Source organism: Ischnura elegans (assembly GCF_921293095.1).
Source record: "Ischnura elegans chromosome 13 unlocalized genomic scaffold, ioIscEleg1.1 SUPER_13_unloc_1, whole genome shotgun sequence".
NCBI classification, from domain to species: domain Eukaryota; kingdom Metazoa; phylum Arthropoda; class Insecta; order Odonata; family Coenagrionidae; genus Ischnura; species Ischnura elegans.
The window spans coordinates 12402058-12425304 of record NW_025791657.1 but is presented as its reverse complement, the minus strand read 5'-3'; the positions used below and the strand labels follow the sequence as shown (position 1 = coordinate 12425304).

General features: G+C 37.7%; 1 protein-coding gene across 1 annotated transcript in view; it reads right to left on the bottom strand.

Annotated features, from left to right (window-relative positions):
- The window catches only part of LOC124172515 (zinc finger protein 37-like), a 42382-nt gene that overhangs the window by 7594 nt on the left and 11541 nt on the right, over positions 1-23247 (bottom strand). The window contains exons 3-6 of the mRNA XM_046551954.1: positions 22606-22773; positions 18083-18202; positions 13045-13242; positions 4339-4458 (exon numbers count right to left, since the gene is read on the bottom strand). Coding sequence (XP_046407910.1) covers positions 4339-4458; positions 13045-13242; positions 18083-18202; positions 22606-22773 — 606 coding nt within the window. The remainder of the gene's footprint in view (positions 1-4338; positions 4459-13044; positions 13243-18082; positions 18203-22605; positions 22774-23247) is intronic.

Here is a 23247-nt window from a genome sequence, read left to right as displayed (position 1 = left end):
CACCTTTGAGCTTAGCGCGTTGGCGGTGGATGATGATATCAGAACGTTATCTTCTATAGATTCTAGAATATTATTTACTTATTTCCCACGGTAAAGTGTTCTCAAATTTTTAATGATCCCCATATCCATTGGTTGCTCCAAAGACGTCATGTTTCCAAGCAGAAATTCCAACTGATAATTTTTTAACACACATTTTGGCAATTAGCATGTGCCGTACAATTGTCAAGTGCAAGAAGAACCTTTCTGATTTCCATGCTAATTCTATATCCCCACTGGTCAATCATTGCGTAAAGAGACTCACTGTCATCGCTACCTTGCTATTGACTTCGTACATTGATGGTAAACTGCTTATTCTTAACCCTTTAAAGCATTGAGGCTTAGCACTTTCCAGAATTGCCAGAAAAGTTTTATGTCAGTTCCCGAAACATTTAAACAATACTAAACAGTGATGCGATCCATTGATTTTTTGAAGCCCGTTGGTCCTACATGACTGTAATAAGAAGAGCCATTTGGTGTTGCTCGGTATTACAGACCCGTTTCATTGGCATTGTAAATGCCATCAGCGCAAAAATTCAGGAGTACCTTGGGCAGTTTGTTCAATTTCCACTCCTCTGCACTCACAACATTAGCACTTTTTTCCCCGTTAGCTCTCTTGAATTTTATTTTGTTTCTGGTCTTCCATCGAGATGCCAACCATCTGTTGCCTTAAAATGGTCATGACCAAGTTTCAAAGCTAGTTCCTCCGACTTCTTATTTAACATTGGACCGCTTACACAAATCCCTCGATCGCTTACAATGGAATACCATTGATTTAAAGCGTCCTCAACATCTGGATCCTTACGTTGACGCTTGCGTTTCATAGACGATGCCTGCTTTCCTTTTTGACTCCATCTGAGCTATCGTCAATTTTGGCATCCCGGTAATCTCAGCCAAACGGGGATGACTGGATTGAGGATAATCTTTATTTTTGTCGAGTATAGCAAATTTCAGCGAGTAAAAGGTCTTAACGTGGCATATTATTCAAGAAATGGAGCGTCACTGAATCTCAGAATTAAAACAATATCACCTATCCTAGGTTCACTTAGATCGTAGAGCACGAGATAAATCCCACCAAATATGCGCACCATTTAAACTGGTTTTAGACTGTTAGTTCACAGATGACTAGTTACAAGTGAAGAAAAAATGTCTTTTGTGCATGCATAGACTACTGGGAGAGTGATGGGAAAAAGAGAAAGGAACGAAGAAACGTAATTTTCCGATAGTGACTACTCAGTTGTACAGAGGGAAAGGAATTGAAAGGATAGATTTCATGAGTAAGTTGAATTTTGTTCAAGATGCTGCGAACAAAAAGCTCTTTGTTAGCGAAATTGTTCGCCTCGTACTGTCTCCTCTGTTCAAAATCAGCCTGCAATTCCTAGAAATTGGCCCGTTCTCGCTCTTACACCCTCACCACGGGTGTCATCAGCTCTATCTAACTATCCCGGGCTCATTCTATCACCTATAGCCTGCCACAGGAGTCCTCTCCTCTTGAACACATCACTACGTTGAATGAGGTCTCATGGTCAGGAAACGGAATGCGATTCCTCACACGGATGATATAAGAACAAGAGTTTTAAGTTTAAGGCAAGAATAGGTACGCTTGAGAAAAATAAGACTAAATTTTTGAAGGAAAATTTAATAAACAGTATTCTGATACGAAAAAATTTTAATTTCGTCGCGAGCAGAGAGTCAATGTCGCCGACTCACGGCCCAATAAAGCGGCATGCTGTCCCAATTAAGCGGAGAAAACTCTGGGATATTCTTCAATTGGATTCGGTTCTTCAAGATTTTATACCTTGAATGCAAACGCACAATCAAAGTGCTACTTCTCATGACGTCTCCTATCGTTAGCGAAATTCAGGTCCGGCTAAAGGGTGTGGTTGCAAAAATTGAGGGAGCAGGGTGGCATGAAAGTGAAGAAGTACCTAATTTTTTTGCCAGGGTTAATGTCTTCCAAACACAGGTTTAAGGTCAATGTGCTGTCATGGCACACGGACCAATTAATAATTGTGCTTCGAATACACGTGCGGAGATAAGTGCCTAGGCAGGGTCTGCACATGACTCGGCCTAAAAACATGATCGAAATATCGATTTTTCTTATAATATTGGCGTGATGCAGCGGTAGAATTAATTTTCTTATCACAACTAACAGTTTTTTTCACTTTTTTATTCTTCCTCTTAATCTTTTGACGTTAAAAAATTATGAAAACTTCCATGCTCTCTCTCTCTCTCGTGAAAATCAACAACCCATTATTGTTTTATTCCCATGACAACTTTTATATTTGAAGTTATTGACGGTTTTATATTCCAATTATATCATACTTACGTATGCCAATCTGCCAATGGTAGTTCTACATTCAGGTTTGAGAGATTTCTAAGATTTCATGGCGAAATTTTTTTTTGGTGCTTTTAGATTTTTGGTGCTTTTTTAGGGGTGCATCGTGGGTAGTAACTGTATTAAATGCGTACAGGGGTCCCACTCTAACTACATTATAAAATTCACGGCTTTCGCCAGGTTTTTTCACGGTACACGAAATTCACCGCTCATTCACGGTTTTAAGGCTTTCACGGTTGCGTGGGAACCCTGATGTATAACTTAAAGCACACAAATATAACTTTTTAAAATACTAATCTTACTAATTTTACTTAATTTTAAGGTTTACCAATTCATGGGACTCAACGGTGTATGCAACCAGCTCTACACTAACTTATCTCTGTAAAAACTGATACGAAATCCACATAATCACAGTTCTCCTTATCTGGGTGTAAAACATAATAATCAAGTCTCCTTGGAGCAATAAATTCAGAAGCTATACAGGAAAATAACATGTACTTTTTTTTATTCTATCAGAGAAACTAGTTACTGATGTATTATTGTCAATTTATTATAGTGAATTCTACCTAAATGTGATGTCTAGTATCCTCATCTGGGGCTCTAAAACCAATTATAAAATAATCTTCAAAATTCATACGAGGATATTATAGATTATAGGTAAAATGTCTGCTTAAACAGCATGACTCACTCTACTTCAAAAATTGACTATATTACCTCATACATGTGCATTAATGTCTTCTGCTAATGTTTGTGCAAATAAATATATTTATAATTATTATGAATTTCTTCATAAAACATTTTTTTCTTTTCTCATTAGTACTGTTTTTGTCTTACATACTCACTGACATGCCCTATATTTGTCCAAACAAATCACTGGACCAATTCAAATATTATTATTATTATTATGATTAACTGAACAGAGGCTTGGGCCACAAGGCCATTTGTGGCCCCATCTGTGCTATCATTGTGCACATATCCTCCTCCATCATCACTGATTTGATATACTTTTACACAAGGGGACCCACATGTTCCCATTCCACTCTGATAAAAAGAGAATTAACACTAAATTGCTATGGGTTTTCACCAATTTGCACAAGAAGTAAAAATGTCACAACCAAAACATCAAATGTATGCACAAATGAAAAATTCCCTGAAATGGTATTCTGACCTCAAGAGAGGAAGGCATGATAAATGTATTGACCAACAAAATGTGGGCCGCCAAGTTACTCTGCCTTGCCAATTAGCCATAGGAAAATCTTCCCAAGAATGAAGAACAAATTTATCAGCAATATTTTGAGAAATGATGGTCTCATGACATCATTCATTGGCAACCAAGAATTTTTGTCTACATGTCCAGACAAAAATGTTGATTTCATCCATTTCAACCATGACATTTTATTTCATTCAAAGTTGAACATATAGCATGCTCCATCAAAATCAGCTTACAGAAAATAATTGATGCCTGTCAACAACCAACCTGATTTGCCAACATCCAATACCCTCTCCAAAGATGGTATCACTTGCTCAGTGAGCAAAGGTGTGTGATCAGAGCAGCTGTATGCCCCCATTCTGTTCAGTGCAATGACCCATTCATTTTGAATGATTTCGTCAAAAATGACACATCTCTTTGTTACTTAAAAAAGCATTTGGTCCAATTTTCCAAAACTTAAGGAACTGTGATTCCCTCAATCTTCCTTGAAAAAGCAACCAAAATAGGTCAGGAAACGTAGGGGTTAGCAAAAAATTAGCATGTCAACATAGGGGAGGAGCTTTTCTTTAACCAACATGATGAGTAACACTGAAAGTTCTAATTAAGACTTACGACACATCTAACATTTACTATATCATTTGATGAAGGAATGAAAAAGGCATTTTTGGTATGGCAAATGATATTGAATTTATCCATGGAGGACTATATTTGTGTAGTAGCAAAGCTATGCTTAACAAAGGAAACATGAACTTACCAAGTCGTCAGTTGCCAATGGATCCAAAGCATTACTTGAAATTGCAGCTGGATACGGTGTGTATATCTCAGGATAATTATCATATCTGAGAGGGTCTTTGTTCTCCTCTTTCACAGATACCTAGAAGATAATGCTGGGTGCCAATCAATGGGGAAAAATAAAAATGAAAATAATTATAAAAATTAACAATAAAACCTTCTCTTTCACCTGAGACCACTCAAGCTGGCTGAAATCATGTTTGCATAAGATTTTAGAGACAATCTAAAATGAAATGGCTGACATGATTAGTTTACTTTGCACGCCTTGGTGTGGAATGCTTCTCAATGTGCTAGTCACAGTAGAAGTGGGTAAAATCTTCACCTTTCGACTCAGGTATTACAGGTTCGAATCCCAAATTGGTGGGCTTCCCCTGTCCAGGCCTTGGTATATTTGCGTGTTCTCAACTTGATTGTAGGAGAGGACTTCAAAGTCTTGAATTCCATCAATCAATAAAGATAAAGCTATTATCACCATTTGTTCACATTTATTTAGAATAAGGGCCATTTGTTTCATCGACATTGCAGGGCCACCTGACCCTTGGAACACCATCAGCCCCACCATAAACTGATCTTGCCCTACATGTGCATTATCAAGCTTATAAATGGCCATTTTTTCTAACTAAACAGGTCCTAAGGCTTGCATGCCTTACACCTTAAAAAACACTGCCGCGAATCGTCTACTACTTATCATTTCAATTAAAGAATCTACGTTATACTGCATATAAAGGGAGAAAAGCTCAGATAAATAATTTTAAAATGTACAGCAACACAGCAGAATCTTCTCCTTATATATACAACCGCATGTGTAACCACTCACTCACTTTCAGAAGAGCTGGAGATCTGAAATTTAATACACAGGAGGGGGACCGGATATGATCCAGCGGAAAATTCCAAAAACGCGAAAAAGTCGATTAGTTTTCGAGATATATCAACTTGAATTAAGATGGGAGCCTTATGGTACTAAGATTTTTTTCCTTTTATTGCGTATTTACGAATGACTGAAGAAAATGAAATTCCTCTGACGAAAACTAGATTTTTTGGTTGATTTTTTCATGTGGTTGTCATTGAAATATTTTGTCAAAAAGTATTTTTTATGATTTTTTGAAAATTTCCTATGCTTTTCTTTCGGGCCTATCTTAGAATATTCATTAGTTGAAAGAATTCCGAGGAATAAACGATTTTCAATTTTCCATTGTTGAGATGACGAATTTTCAAACTCGGATTTGAGACATGTGCCATATGAAAATTTGGAATCTTCTGGAAAAACCGTTGAGGGTACTTCGTATCCTCACGATTTACCCTGATTTTCCCGTAAACCTCTTGGTTAATTCATAATAAAATTCCAAAAAATATCCTGCACATGAAAAATCACTGTCGCCATTATTTTGTGAAGTACACGATCTTGAATAACTCGGCAACCGTTCAAGCTAGACGAATGAAATTCTCAAGGTAAAACTGTCATGAAAAAAGTCAACTTTTACAATGCTGGCCATTCCACCTGATTGATTCATGTGAGAGTTATACCGATACAAATCTCTTTGGATACGCTTTTTTCGCTAATAACTTTTTTGTTATTCAAAGTATGAATACGAAATTCAAATATAATATTAATTAAATTACTGCAAACGTGTTTAATCAGACAAAAGTAAAATCTAGCGGATCGAATGATTAGAGTGGAAGATATTATCGATCCAAGTGTGCATTCGATAGATGCCTTTTTCAGACTTATTTACATAGTTACGGGGATAAAAGTTATAACAGATTGCTTAGACAGCAATGTTCTCTACATGCATATGAACTATTTTGATAAGCAACGTTTCTATATAAAGATATATCGAAATGAAATAATATCGATAGGTCTCATTTTCTCATTTGCTATTTACCGTACCCAGCCTGTGCGAAGGCTTATTCGCAACAGGAATCAAAGTAGCTCACATCTGGTGGCCAATTTCAGAAGTGAGACGTAGATGATCGGCCGGCTCGTTTACTGATGCTGATGCTACAGCCTAGCGGTGAGCGAAACGGGTGTATTTTCAGCAATTTTGTGAAGCGAATACTGTTGTATATCTCAGTTGTGAGTAATGGATGAAGTAATTTTCACCACATCTGACGTTCTGGAGTTCAATGGAGACTTTAAGAGGTCCTTCGTTGAGGGCTATGAAGTAGAATGCTGTAATCACATATGGAAGTTGTCGTGATTGAAGCACTGGAGTATTTGGTTCTTGTAATGGGCTTTTTCATACAAACAAGAGTTATTAATGGAATGTCACACGAGATACAAGCTTTTCAGAAGAAAATTGGCGCTTTTTTCCGTTTTCGTGTGTATTGTTTGCCGATTTTATCAACCATCTATCACAATAGCTATCATTATTAAAATCATCAAACAATATGATAGGCATCTACTCACATAAGCCATCCGTCCTCAATAATCTATTCTTCTTAAGGGAATTCGACGTCGGTGTTGTCGTGAGTGGAATTCCCCTTGTATTGGCGTTTTGACTGCTATGTGGAGTCACTCGACTCTCATCGGCTAGCGAAGGTCGATGGGGAAGTGGCGAGACGGATCGCGCGAGGGTCTCCGTGCCTCGGCGCCGGTCGGCAAAATTGAATTTTGGCCATTTGGGCAAAGCGACTCGAGAAATCCTTTAACCCAACGAAGCACGCAGGCCTTAGGAACGTCGGGGTTTCGCCCCGCATCGTATTCGGAACAGCAGGGCCTAGCTATTGAATGAGAAAGAGACAGATGTTTTAAGGACCGACCTGGTTTTGACGGGCCCCCGGGCGGAAGATGTCCCGCTGATCGTGGGGGGGAGCTCTCGTGATCCGTGTGATAAGTCTTTATTTTTATGAAGTGAAAATGAAGCACTACCGTAGTGTTTCGCGTAGTGGTGCCCATATTTCAGGTGGGAGGTGGTGTACTGTCTTTTGCTTCGTATGTCAGTGCTAAAGCCAGTTGTCTGATTTATATTCAGTGCTCACGCGCCTTTCAGTGCATTGCATTTACAACTGTCATTTGCTGATTGCGTTGAAGTGCCTCCGACTGTTGGTTCAATTGTCCTGCATGGTTATGCTGTGGTGTACTGCCATTTGCTTCATATGCCAGTGTTGAGCTAGTTGTTTGATTGCTATTCATTGCTCACGCACCTATTTTAATACATTGCATTCTCAAATGCTCTTTCTTGATTGTGTCGAAGTGCCTCCGACTGCTTATCGATTTAATTGTCTTACATGGTTATGCTGCGTTGAACTGACTTTTACTTCATATGCTAGTGTTTGAGCTAACTGTCAGATTGCTATTCAGTGTTCACGTGACTATTAATGTATTGCATTCACAACTGTCCTTTGCTGATTGTGTTGAAGTGCCTCTGACAGCCTGTTGGTTTAATCGTCTTGCATGGTTATGCTGGAGTGTACTGCCTTTTGCTTCATATGCAAGTGTTTAAGCGAGTTGTCTGATTGCTATTCATTGTTCATGCACCTATTAATGCACTGCATTCACAACTGTCTTTTGCTCAATGTGTTCGAGTAAGCAATATTTCTTTCCTTATCCCTGAATGTGAGGCTATTTAATTGCCTTAGTATATTTTCATTTTTAATAAAACTGTTTCGAACGTTAGGCGTTGAAGTGGTGATCTATTGTTTTTCAGTGATCTTTTTCAAATTTTAATGTTACCTTGTTTTTTATGTATTACTGTTTTTATCAATAAAAATGACTTAAAGTTTAATTAATATAGGTTTTTATTTAAAAGAAACAAATTGTTTTGTGTTTCAGTATTACTATTACTGCGGTCACTGGATCACATAATTGAATAACCAGTTTTGCCGCTAATTGCTAGTTCTGCCATCTATGAAAGTTACCGTTACTACGACGTCTAAGGAAAAAGCGGGGGGAGGTGAGGGGAGGCTACCTCGTTTTAACATGGGAGTTCACAAAGCCCGACCGTGCCTGCCTGAAATTTTCAGGATAGTACGTGATTGGTGACTTTAGATTTCTGTTATCTTTTGGTCTCCATGGCAACCATAGTTTTAACTTTATGCCGAAATATATTTCCAATGTAAAGTAAATGGGAATATACTAAAATCGTTTTATACAAGTTTCCTCTTCTGCGATATTAATAAAAATATAAAGACATCATCTTTGACAGATAGGTCACATTTAGCAATGATGCACATTCCGCTTGACACATTTTCCTGAAAAAAATATCGAATCAAAAATGCTGGAATTCGGTTTTTTCCTTATATCTTTTTTATTTATTTAGGTGAGGGACTGAAACTCTAACTGGTAAATAAAAATAAGTTACAAAACAAAAAATAAGTTAAAGAAAACTAATGCAGTTGTTACAGTTGAAATAATGATCAATAAAATTGTGCATTTTATAGATATCTTTTGCAGACCTGTTACTGTAGTTGCTGGGATAGGGCTTTTAACAGTATGCTAGAAGACAACGCACTATTCATACATATAACTTATTTTGCAAAACTAAATCCCCCTATCAATATATGTCGATATGAAGTTAAATCTATATGTGCCATTTTCCTACCATATTATGGCTGACATGACAAGTTTGTTCTGCACATATTGGTGTGGACTGCTTCTCCATTTACCTGCCACAAAATAAGCGGGTTATGTCTTCACCTTTGAGCCTTCTCAATGTAGTTTCTAGCCAGGGGTAGAGCACGATGCAAATGACGATCCTATGAAGCAATTTTAAACCTCCTCAATGTAGCAGCTAGCCAGGGGTAGTGCAAAATGCATGTCCTATGAAGCAAATGTCAACCTTCTCGATGTAGCATCTAGCCAGGGGTTGTGCAAAATGCATGTCCTACGAAGTAGCTTTGAACCTTCTCGATGTAGCATCAAGCTAGGGGTAGTACACGATACATATCCAATGAAGCAACTTTGAACCTTCCCAATGAATCATCTAGCCAGGGGTTGTGCAAAATGCATGTCCTATGCAGTAGCTTTAAACCTTCTCGATGTAGCATCAAGCTAGGGGTAGTACACGATGCATATCCTATGAAGCAACTATGAACCTCCTCAATGTAGCATATAACCAGGGTTAGTGCAAAATGCATGTCCTATGACGCAACTTTGAACCTTCCTAATGAAGCATCTAGCCAGGGGTTGTGCAAAATTCATGTCCTATGAAGCAACTTTGAACCTTCTCAATGTAGTTTCTAGCCAGGAGTAGAGCACGATGCATATCCTATGAAGCAATTTTGAACCTCCTCAATGTAGCATCTAGCCAGGGGTAGTGCAAAATGCATGTCCTAAGAAGCAACTTTGAACCTTCTCAATGTAGCATCTAGCCAGGGGTTGTGCAAAATGCATGTCTTATGAAGTAGCTTTGAACCTCCTCAATGTAGCATCTAGCCAGGATTAGTGCAAAATGCATGTCCTATGAAGCAACTTTGAACCTTCCTAATGAAGCATCTAGCCAGGGGTTGTGCAAAATGCATGTCCCATTAAGCAACTTTGAACCTTCTCAATGTAGTTTCTAGCCAGAGGTAGTGCAAAATGCATGTCCTAAGAAGCAACTTTGAACCTTCTCAATGTAGCATCTAGCCAGGGGTGGTGCAAAATGCATGTCCTAAGAAGCAACTTTGAACCTTCTCAATGTAGCATCTAGCCAGGGGTGGTGCAAAATGCATGTACTATGATGCAACTTTGAACCTTCCCAATGAATCATCTAGCCAGGGGTTGTGCAAAATGCATGTCCTATGAAGTAGCTTTGAACCTCCTCAATGTAGCATCTAGCCAGGATTAGTACAAAATGCATGTCCTATGAAGCAATTTTGAACCTCCTCAATGTAGCAACTAGCCAGGGGTAGTGCAAAATGCATGTCCTATGAAGCAAATGTCAACCTTCTCGATGTAGCATCTAGCCAGGGGTAGTGCAAAATGCATGTCCTATGAAGTAGCTTTGAACCTTCTCGATGTAGCATCAAGCTAGGAGTAGTACACGATACATATCCAATGAAGCAACTTTGAACCTTCCCAATGAATCATCTAGCCAGGATTAGTGCAAAATGCATGTCCTATGCAGTAGCTTTAAACCTTCTCGATGTAGCATCAAGCTAGGGGTAGTACACGATGCATATCCTATGAAGCAACTATGAACCTCCTCAATGTAGCATCTAACCAGGGTTAGTGCAAAATGCATGTCCTATGACGCAACTTTGAACCTTCCTAATGAAGCATCTAGCCAGGGGTTGTGCAAAATGCATGTCCTATGAAGCAACTTTGAACCTTCTCAATGTAGTTTCTAGCCAGGAGTAGAGCACGATGCATATCCTATGAAGCAATTTTGAACCTCCTCAATGTAGCATCTAGCCAGGGGTAGTGCAAAATGCATGTCCTAAGAAGCAACTTTGAACCTTCTCAATGTAGCATCTAGCCAGGGGTGGTGCAAAATGCATGTACTATGATGCAACTTTGAACCTTCCCAATGAATCATCTAGCCAGGGGTTGTGCAAAATGCATGTCCTATGAAGTAGCTTTGAACCTCCTCAATGTAGCATCTAGCCAGGATTAGTGCAAAATGCATGTCCTATGAAGCAACTTTGAACCTTCCTAATGAAGCATCTAGCCAGGGGTTGTGCAAAATCCATGTCCTATGAAGCAACTTTGAACCTTCTCAATGTAGTTTCTAGCCAGGGGTAGTGCAAAATGCATGTCCTAAGAAGCAACTTTGAACCTTCTCAATGTAGCATCTAGCCAGGGGTGGTGCAAAATGCATGTCCTAAGAAGCAACTTTGAACCTTCTCAATGTAGCATCTAGCCAGGGGTGGTGCAAAATGCATGTACTATGATGCAACTTTGAACCTTCCCAATGAATCATCTAGCCAGGGGTTGTGCAAAATGCATGTCCTATGAAGTAGCTTTGAACCTCCTCAATGCAGCATCTAGCCAGGATTAGTGCAAAATGCATGTCCTATGAAGCAATTTTGAACCTCCTCAATGTAGCATCTAGCCAGGGGTAGTGCGAAATGCATGTCCTAAGAAGCAACTTTGAACCTTCTCAATGTAGCATCTAGCCAGGGGTGGTGCAAAATGCATGTACTATGATGCAACTTTGAACCTTCCCAATGAATCATCTAGCCAGGGGTTGTGCAAAATGCATGTCCTATGAAGTAGCTTTGAACCTCCTCAATGTAGCATCTAGCCAGGATTAGTGCAAAATGCATGTCCTATGAAGCAATTTTGAACCTCCTCAATGTAGCATCTAGCCAGGGGTAGTGCAAAATGCATGTCCTAAGAAGCAACTTTGAACCTTCTCAATGTAGCATCTAGCCAGGGGTGGTGCAAAATGCATGTACTATGATGCAACTTTGAACCTTCCCAATGAATCATCTAGCCAGGGGTTGTGCAAAATGCATGTCCTATGAAGTAGCTTTGAACCTCCTCAATGTAGCATCTAGCCAGGATTAGTGCAAAATGCATGTCCTATGAAGCCACTTTGAACCTTCTCAATGTAGCATCTAGCCAGGGGTTGTGCAAAATGCATGTCCTATGAAGTAGCTTTGAACCTCCTCAATGTAGCATCTAGCCAGAGGTTGTGCAAAATGCATGTTCTATGAAGCAACTTTTAACCCTCTGGCAAGAGGTAGTTCACGATACATATCCTAAGACGCAACTTCGGACCTTCTTTTTGCACGATCTAGCCATAGGTAGTGCAAGATGAATAACCAAAGAACATCCTTTGCACTACTGCAGGAGAATGTTCTTTGAACTCGGGTAGTGCGCCATTTGTTGATTCTTTGGACGTTCATGAAGAACATTCTTTGCACTAAATTTGCTTTGCTTGAGAATGTTCTTTGCATATCTTTTGAACTAACTTTTCCCCACTGTGAAATAGTATTAGAAATTAAATATGTTGTTATAAAATTTTTGAGTGAGGTACTTTCTGAATTGGTAAAACATACATGATTGTATGCAATTGTATATAATATAGATATGTAACTTGAAAATAGGATCTGTGTCACAAAGTCAGACACATTCATCCGTTCCATTGTACTGAATTTTTTGGGTAAATATAATACTTTTTCATGACATATGATTCCTTTTTTCAATAGACTAGAGCTTGTAACGTTTTGTTTAATATTTTTTCTCTAACTTAACAAATAATTGAATTACACTTTATTAACAACATTTATAATTTAAAACACTGGAGCAAAAAATACACATCCTCCTGCCATGACTATTACAATCCCTTTTGTACTATCACTCACTGAGCCACTGCCATGAACTGCACCAGTGGGGATCTTGAGTTCTGCCCTATCTCTTCCTCCGGTCTCTCAATACAACACTACGCTTGCTTTTCTCCCGATCTTTTTATAACACGTCTATCTCTTCCTTCTCTCCATACACGACTCCCTTATTATTCCTTCTGCATCCCTCACTACCATTGTTAATTTTAATTTATTCATTTAAACAACAACATGGCGGGTTGTTTACGGGTTAAACATTTTTACGGTACTTAATGTGCAATGTGGAAATGCTAAATGAGGATAATTTGTACTTTGTTCTCTAATAGAATGAACCAAGACCACAGAAAATAAGTATTAAATGCAGAAAAACATTAAATGCGAAGATGTTAAATCAAAATCAGACTCAGTTGTATTAATTTTATCACTGATATCTTCTCCATTTATGTTTGGAACTCACCAGTGCAACAGCAACCGCACTGCCATCTGCTGGAGCTGCTCTCACATCCATTACTTCCTCTAGCTGTCCCTCCTCAGCAGTGTTCTCTTCCATCATTTCCTCATAACCCCCTTCGTAACGCTCGTCATACGACTCTTCCTTACCCACCGTCCCTTCAAGCGGCCCCTTCTCTGCACCCAATTCCTCCACATACTCTTCCTTCAAGGGGGCATAAAGAGGTAAGCGATTATATTATGTTCCAAACATGCTAGATAAACAATGTACAGTAAAGTTAAGTGAAAATTATCATTGAGGCGCTTGTGGAAGGGAAGAATGGCAAATGTGGGCCTCATATGAGATACATACAAGGATTGTCCAGATAGTAACAGAAATTTTGAAATAAAAAATATACATTGAAAATAACAATTTTTATAAAATACGAGGGATATCCTGTAAATAAATTCCATTTTGGTGTGTAGATCGCTAGGGGTGCTTTTTGACAAAAGGGTGGTTTTCAATTTTTAGAAATTGCTTAAATCAAAAGATTATTTACTCCTGGAGTATGTATTACACTCTTTTAGATTTTTTAATGACAATATTTAATTTTCACGACTAAATGAAAATTGAAAATTTTCAAGCACCCGAAATCGCGACGGCTAAGTATGAATGCTGAGAAAAGCCCGTGCGACGTCATTCTGGTCTCAGCTGTGAGAGGCCACCTTGGTGCAAGGCTATAAATGCTTCTACAATGCAGGATGCTAGCAGGTAGCAGAGTGCCCTGCCTGCAGGTAGCACTTGGGTTAAATAAAGGTTATTAACCCTTTTCTTCCCAATGTTATGTGAACACAACGAAGATTTGCAATTTTTTTTCTCCGTATTTGTCATTGATAAGTAGTTAACATTTTTAACATAGGTAGTTCAATGCTTCCTAAAATGTTATGAATTTTTCTCCGGAAGAAAGTTTATAACTTTTGTTTTTACATTGACCTTTTCATTTATATGCAAGTCATTATTTTACATTATCTTCTAAGTTAACGTATTATGTAAATTCTGATGCTCTTGATGATTATATCTCTCTGCAAATATAATGATGAATTTGTATTTTAGGCCATTACAACTAATTGAGTGAATTTGACTTAGTGGTTTTCAAATTATTAAAGAATATAGGAAGTGTTGCGTTCATGCACAATTGGAAGGACCCCGGTAATCCAGGGAAAGGGTGAGCCATGGCAGTAGTCGTTTAGAGTTTTTCTTTTTGGACTGAAAAATGAAAAAGTTATCAAGAAAACGTTACATTTTTATGGTAACACTATGGCTTCAGGCAATTGTACAATATTTTAGTCCTACATATACATCTTAATACGTTTTGAAGGGTCTTTAATAGAATGTTTGGCAGGTGGTGGGTTTTCACAGAGTTGTGACTTTGATATTTTTAACATCACATATCGAGCAAGATTAAATCAGCATTTTACTTATGCTATAGTGGGAATTCACTGTGACTTAAACATAAAAGAAGCATAAAAACTTTGCTATAGAGTTGTCCAGAAAATATAATGATCTCTGTGAGCGTCTGCAATTCCAAGATATGCAGGCATCCTAAGGTAAGAACGATCTTTTCACCACAGTTGACAATAATGCTAAAAGCAAGTGAGTATATGAGGGTTAGGAAATAGATCCTAAAGTCGTATTTATGTGGTATTGTTGATTAGGATTCAAAGAGAAGGCAGTGGGAGGGAAAAAAGCTAGGCTGGGCGGGGACATCCCGGCACCAGTGCGTCTCCGTGCACAGTGGGGGTTGGCGAGTGAGCAAAAAGAAGGCAGAGTCAGGAGGGATCACATTATCACAGTATTTTCTGAGAAATTCATGCCCACTGGCCACTGATGATAATGAGCTGGTAAGGCTCCAAATTGCAGTCTTTTGTCTCTAATGGGATTTTTCAAAATTATGACTATGGAATCCCTTGTAGTGCGAGAGAAAAGAGAGTCATCAGGTGCCCTCTTCGCACTCAAAAGGAACTGTCCAAGTGAAAGTAAGGATCTTTTGATCATATGATCGGTAAAAAGAATGCATTATTCTTTGAGTTGTCATGATATGTAACTGAACATATTACCACATTTTGGTACACTGGATACATTTGTAAATTTGAAGTTGTGATTGGATTAACCATCAGTTACACATTTTTGTTAAGAAATAGTGTTATGTTACCTCAAGAAAAAAGAAAAAAGTGAAGGAGCAATAACACTTTATCAATAGCAGACACTAAGTTACTTCCACGATATAAAATTTACATTATTAGATCGGTTGCTTTATATTTTCTGTACTTTATAATGGTGTAATAGTCGAAACGGGTCAAATAGTTTAATTTTTTACAAATACTTAGTGGAAGTCACAAAGTGTCTCTTATTGATAACATGGAGACTTCCACCACGTACAAGCTTCAAGTTTTTATTTGAACAACTACCCTCATAGTCACTAAAATTGCCATAATAGAGGACATAATAGATTAAATAATTTGCAAAATGCAGTTAGGAAAGACAGGTTGGCCACAATCGTGACGAAAATTAACAACAAAGATGCCGAGTTCCTAGCAGCCAGAGGATAAGTGATTACCAAAAGTGCAATATTCATCAACATGCTGATTGCTCTTCTAAATTTCAAGAACAATACAAAATTTAATAAATATTTTAGGTTAATTATATATTTAGGTTATAAAAAAAAGAATTATTTGCAAAAATAATAGAGTTCTGAAAAAAGTGCAACACGGCTCATTCGACACGGGAAATCCCAATGTTGCACATGCGCAACGTTTCACTAACGGCAAACTAAAAACAATAAAAAAATATTAATGGATAATTTGCCTTATTTGAGTGTTTTATTGCTAATTCATCAAAATATTTGGAATTTTTAAATTGTTAACATGCTTGGGATTTAATGAGTTACCCTACCCTATCCTATACCCTATCAAAGGAGGATACTTTCTGACCATAGGCAATTTTATAAGGTGATTATTAAGAGATGTTTCCCTGAGCTCTGTGCCTCATGCATGCATTGCTAATCTCAGACGATGTAAAACTTCTGACACTCGCATAGCATCTAGGTCCCTGTGACGTTACGTGGATTGGCATTGCATGGGTGCCAATCTGGCCTTTTTCATGTGAGGTTAAAATTGATCATTAACATTGATCTAAGCTGGGATTTCTAAAATCAAACAATTTGTATACTATGAATGCACTAACGGTGGGTAAAAAATCGCAACCAATGCCTTCTGCTTTCTTTGATAAAGGAAATCACCCCATAGGTTAGTGATTTTTGCTGACGAAAACCTTTTCACAACTCTCAATTCACAACTGGCTGGATACCACGGCTGGTCGCATATGGAGTGTAGGAGCAGTTGTATGCAAAGAAAGTGGCACTAGGCCCACCAACTGATGTGCTATGTCTAAACATGTTATTTTCTGGAAAGGCATAGTACAGAAACGAGACCAAGGATGTAAAGTAGAAGAATTATGTTAGTGTTAAAAGGCTAGGTGATACAAGAACAGCTAATAGCAGAGATTCATCAAACCAATCTTAGAATTATGTGGCACTATGTGGTGGAATAAGATTTGGATGAGGCATGTTTTAAGAGGGATGGGGATTTTAAATACAGCAGTTAGGTAAGAGTGATGGGAGAAAAGAGAAGAAGAAGAATAGGACCGAAGATGATGGACAAGGTGAGATTAGGATGAAGTGGAAGGGGAACCAAAATGGAGGCCTTGGACAGAATGAGGTGGAGACCTCTTTGGTGTTTGGGACAACTACCAATGAAAGACAGAAAACCAGCTGATGATGATGTGGTGGAAGTTATTAATTAGAGATAAGTTCTGGTACCTGGTTCTTGCCCTGTGGAACTGGTATCGATAAACAATCACACAGTGTCGGTACTTTGGAATCAGCTTAGAACGGTCAAGAGTATTTGAATTTGGTGCTGAGAGTGGAAAAAAATTTAGATGCATGCATTACTTTCTGATTGCGTGGAGATCATATTCTTTTATTTTGAGAGCTGCTCCAGGGAGTACCTGGCATATGATTTCAGTACCCATGCATTAAAACATATTTACAGAAAACAAATATATTCAATATCAGAGAATTTAGTTAGAGATTTAGAGCATATCGGGTTATACTTCATTTAATTACCATCAATTTTGGCAAATAAAAATAATACTCATTTTCATCAGTCTAAGTCGTTATTTCACAATGGCCATTTAGTAAAATTATAAAAATGGCCTATTTTTTGATCCCAGGGAAAATAGTCAGTTTTCACTTGTTTATAATTTTTGCAATAGTTACACTATCATGTTGGAAGATTCTTGTAAGAGATCAATTTGTTGTTACTTTCAGGAAATATTATTAAAAAAGTTGAAACTTCAAATTGGTTGGGAAATACATTTGCTCCAATTGTTTGAAAACCAGAAAAAAGTGCCAATTTTAACATTTTTTAAAGCAATAAAATACTTTTTACTGTTCAGGGTAATGAGTTTCATCAACATTCATGGTAGGTGGGGTAGGTGTGACAAATTCAGTCTTAATTTTATGGAACCAGAATATTGGGAAAATCTCATTTTAAAGATATTCGACCATAATCATTAATATTCAGTGATAATTATTACCTCAATTTGCAATCAAAACCATCTCTTTATATGTTAAGCCCCCCTCATTTATCCTACATTTTGACTTTGCTCTTGACCCATCTGAAAATAAATTCTTGCAGCGAACATAGCCACTGCCTGCTGCTTTGCAGCACTTCTGTCCAAATTATCTTGGAGTGAATGTGGCATTCATTGGATCGCGCCAGCAATGAGCAAAGTTGAGAGGCAGAACACACCTATTCTTTTCATTACGATGCACAGTTCGTTTTGAAGGATGCAGTCACAAATGATACCTCTGTACTCTATGATTCAACTTTCATCAACTTAGGGAAAATGTTGTTTTCCTGCTGAGTGGCATTGGGAATATTCAACCATGGAATGAATTTATATGATAGCACAACTGCACTGAACCATGGAAGAGTTCACTCACCAATTTATCAGTTGCCAATGGATCTGTTACATCTCTTGAAATTTCCAGTGGATTTGGAGTGTACATCACAGGATAATTCCCTTCACTGAGAGGGTCCTCGTTCTCCTTTTTCACATGAAACTAGAATAGAATGCTAGGTGTCACTAAATAAAGGCAAAATAATAGTACTAAGACCCTCTTTAACACATTCAATGTAGGCCTGATTTTCATTAAAGTCATCAAAATTGGCCGATATAATAAGAAACAAAAAAAGCAGGAGGTTTCTGCAACAAAATTTCCGTTCAAATACTGCTTTTACAAACGGCGCACATGGTTCAAAAGAGGGAAGCTTGTTGAAGGCCATACACACCATCGGAAGACTCGGAAGCAAATATTAGTTACATATGGAGGCGGAGAAAGGGCTCCCGGCCCTACCAGTAGAGCACGTCAATTGAGGTGCTCTGCACTGAATGTGTTGAATGATAATTATAAAACTTCCTCTTTCACCTAAGACCACTCAAGCTGACCAAATGCATGTAATCATGAGATTGTTGTCACTCCCACTTCAAAGTCAGGAACATTCAACCTCCGCAGTAATTTTACCATACTTTCCATTATTTGTAATTTCATATAAATAATTATGCCCAATGTCATTTCTTTTTTTGATCAAAATCATGAGACCATAAAAATTCAATGGATTAGAGAATGAGTTAATACTTTTGAAATTTTGATACACTTTTTTTATTTAGAGCATGAACTTTCGGAGGAGCTTAAGCATTGTTTCCAATTATTTTAACGAGAGTTTTTTTACTGGAATTCCATAACAAAGCAAAATATTCAATTCAGGCTCTAACCAGTGCATTTTTCAATATTTAGGCGTTAAAAACACATACTGAATATTAATAACTGTTTGATCCAAGCTGCTAATAGATCTGTAAAATGAAGTTAATATTTCTGATGGCATATTCCACCAAATACTTAAGTTTTCTATGATATGTCTTACGAGTTAATCCAATATTTACTTAGATCTGTAAAATGAGGTTTATATTCCGGCGGGCCAAATCCACCAAATTCTTAAGTATTCTATGCTACTTCTTACAAGTGCCAATAAATATAATTAATATAATGATATCCACCTTCAATCACAGTTTTACACCTGCCTCTTGAAACACAAAACTTCATTCCATGCTATGTGTAAATTTGAGCTTTCTAACAATAATGAATGAATTATTTGTGAATAACCCATATATTTATCTTCACCACCCCAAAAACAGTGCCCTTAAAGAAGGGAAATCTAGCAAATGTTAAGAAAAGATGGTCATAATCACCAATATCCCGGATATTAGCAACTTAACAATGATCACACGAACCCACGACCTTCAGTTAGTCAAGCAAGTACTTTATTCTGCCGCCACTTCTGAGACCTGCATTTTAGGTAACACTGCAGTAAGTGTAGATTGTAAAATTTCTACTCAATACTGGCAATAGAGTGTTTAAGGTTGCTAGAGAAAGCATAGAAAAGCTATGAATTGAATTACCTTTGAAATGCACCCTGTGGTATATATAGAGGGCAAGAACCTAACAATCTTCCTTAACCCTCATATGGATTCTCTGCACCTTAGAAGAGCTCATAGTTTTCCTTCTTTCTTACCATCTATAACCCATGCTTTTTTTATCTCCCACCAATCCAGGAGTGAAACCTTATCTGCCGCACTACACCACATCACATTTACCCATCCATCTCTAAGGAAACGTCCTCTGTGAGGGAATGGGGCTCTGCGGTACGAAAAAAATACCAGCTCTTCTAGCTCCACTCCACAGCGGCATTGAGTTCTTTGACATGTTGCTTATTATCCCATACTTTTTACATTTGAAAACCCATAAGACTTTATTTTTTTTAATGCAGGATATAAGCTCCCAGAATAATCACATGATTTGTCTTGATTGCCAGAATCACTGTAAAAATCAGAAAAGTAACACTTGTCACTTCTCACTTCACCTACACCTGTTCGATTATTAATGTTTAAGAACTTCGCCTTCTATGTACACTGCAAAGATATAACATATAAGGGGACACAGTGAAGCAAAATTATATATCACATGGTCACCTAAAACCTAGTCGGTCCTCTGATTTCGCATAAAAAACAAGAGAATGGAAACATTAAAAAGCAGAGTTTTTCCAGCACTGTGTATCAGAAAAAGTATTCCAAGCAAACATTAGACACAAAATTAAAGCTTTCATTTGAAAATACCAGACAAAGGGAACAAAAATAGAGAGCATTATGGCAACAAATGGAAGATAATGAAGCGTTCAAGATTTTTTGCTACAACTACCACAATACAAGTTTAAATCTAGCTGGCAAAACACAGTGAGAAATGAAAATATTAGATGTAACTACCATTATCTATCAGACAACATATAAATTATGGTTACTTTTGAAAGACACTATAATAACAAAAAATAATGCAGTGCCGCTGCAGCCCCCTAAATCCGACAATGTAACTTAATTCCTAAATCCATATAAGGGTTAAAGAGATTTACTGATCACATTCATCTCATGATGTGAGATAGGTACGCATCATTGAGCCCAGGAGGAATATTAGGCACATGTAAAAATGAAAATCAACGAATTTCATATTTTACTTTAAATTAACGTTGAAAATATTTTTAACATTAATCACCTATAAATGGCCACTTAGCTTCCCTTAGATGATAATACTTGCCACTCACATTGCACACCCATAGTGTATTGTTTGCTAATCTCACAGATGTTATGTGAAGCAATACAACATTACAATTGAGACACTCCAGTTGTGCTGGGATCTTGGTAGTATTGTCACCTGTCATATAATTCTATCCTTACTCTTCACAATACGTTTGAGGCTTGGATGGTAGCAATGAATGGGATTTAGAGTAAGAAAACATCAGGACACGTGAAATGAGGACCCAGGATGGGCTCGCATGGTTACTCTTCCAAAGGCCAGGTCTGTTTGTCTTCCCTTTTCACCTGCCCACCTCGGGAGCAGATGGGCAGTGAAGGAAAAAGAATAGGAGGAGCCACCTCGATAAGAGCCTGTCAATGCCTCCATGGAAAGGTTAGGGATGGAAGGGAGGGGATGTGGAAACAGAAACCCATCATTGGGGCAATGAGGGCCACTACTAGCAAAACCATAATTAGCTGTTTCTACAGAAAGGATATATTTTCCAATGAGGAAGAGAAAGTTATGATTTTCCGTAGATAGTCATTGGGAACGCATAAAGAAAGGCCCCATTCCATTCTGTAAAACCTTGATTTATGTTTTCATTAAGGGTGCAATATAAAGGGATATCAAAATGTGCACAGCATGGCAATAAGTGCAAAGATATCAATTTAATCTAAGTATTTGCTGATTAGGAAAGGAAACTATAAATTATCCATGCACATTTTTGAAGCTGCTTATGGATGGAATTTCAAACAATCTACCATGAAACTATCATCTACAGTGATGGTAAATGAATCATTTACACACATGCTCACTCTTTTTAATATTTTACCATTTGCAAGCAAATGAGGAGATACCCATGAAAAAAATCCCTTCAAATTATATAGTGTACCTAATACCGGTATCCAACACATAACACAAACATAGCAGTATGACTTACATTTTCTGTGCCATTGGCTGGCTTTTCTGGAGGCTATTTCACATCCATAGCCATCAATACAATTGTTACGGCACAGTGATTCAAAATCCAAGTGATCATAATATGCTTAGAGCACATCACTTCATAAATACATTGAATTGTGTTCTTCTTACCTTTTTCGTGATTAAAAAGAGGTGCCATGAGTTTTTGCCAGTTCCTTAGCTGAGGTAAAGCAGGAAGATGAGAAACTACATATCAGTTTTCCTGGATATCACACAATTACTTATACCGCCTATTTTTTACAGAGCGCGACCAGGGTTTCAACAGATTATCATCACCTTCAGGTGCAACTTATGATTTGTTTATCTCATTATTTTTTCCTTGTTACTCGATGAATTTTAAAATTGACACCAGAATAGGGGAAAAGGATGGGTAGGGATTGAATTCTGTAGAGATTATTACTTCATATCACTTGATATACATAGAACTGTGTTCTACTTTGCTTTTCCTATGCCTATAAAGAGACATGAGAGTTTAGGCACGTTTCTTAATCAAGGTGAAGTGGGAAGATTGAACAAACAGGGATCTATCTTAAGACCAATCAGTGTTATACATAAGAATATTTATTAGCTTGCAAGCAGACTCAAGCTATCTCAGTTCAGGCCGACATTGGATAGGCAAAATTTCTGCCATACGATTAACACTGTTCCGCAACAAACATCGCCACATGTGTAAATAGATAATAGTGATTAGGCTATTTGACTCGCATAAACTTGCTGTTCCGTACAACTGAGTTGTAGAATAGAATTGAGAATAGTATCTATTCATGTCAGGCACACCCATTTTCGTCATACTGATGAGAAATTTACACAGCACAAGGTCATCCTACTCAGGTGTTACTGTAGGTGAGAATAAAACTTACCAAAGCATCTGGTCTCGTTTCTAGGCAGTCTGACACAGGAATGTATATTTCAGTAGTTTGGAATGCACATGGGAGCTGTGAAGTGCCTTCATTCGCACTTTGCAAGCAGCCATTTGAGTCAGTAGAAGACCGTAAATTGTCATCACCTGTCCCCTCTTCTTTGATACTCTGCAGAGAAAGTAATGGAGATAAACAACTCACCTTCTTCAAAGTCAACAAATTAGGGGCACACCTAGATATAATGAAACAGGATTATTGAAATCCTACCTCTAATACTAGAAAAGATTATGTTAGATTGAAGGGCCAAGCATGCATTGCTAAGTCACTCCACTTGAACTGCATTTAAGGACAAAAGACCTAGAAAACACTGTCATGAAGCATTGGTGAGGATATTTCAGGGTGACAATAGTACACGTACAGAGGTATGGTTATTAAGGTGTACTCTTCAGCTAACATTTTATTCTTTGGTTTATCTAAGAATTCTACCCAAAAAAACTGCTGGAAAAGAGAGACTTGAAGCAGAGAAGGGTCATTTTGGCTGAATACCTGAGCCTCTTCCATGAATTACCAAGCAGCAAAGGAAATTTCAACATTGGGAGAGAGAAAGAGATTGAACACTATTTTAGAAAAACAGCTTTTCCC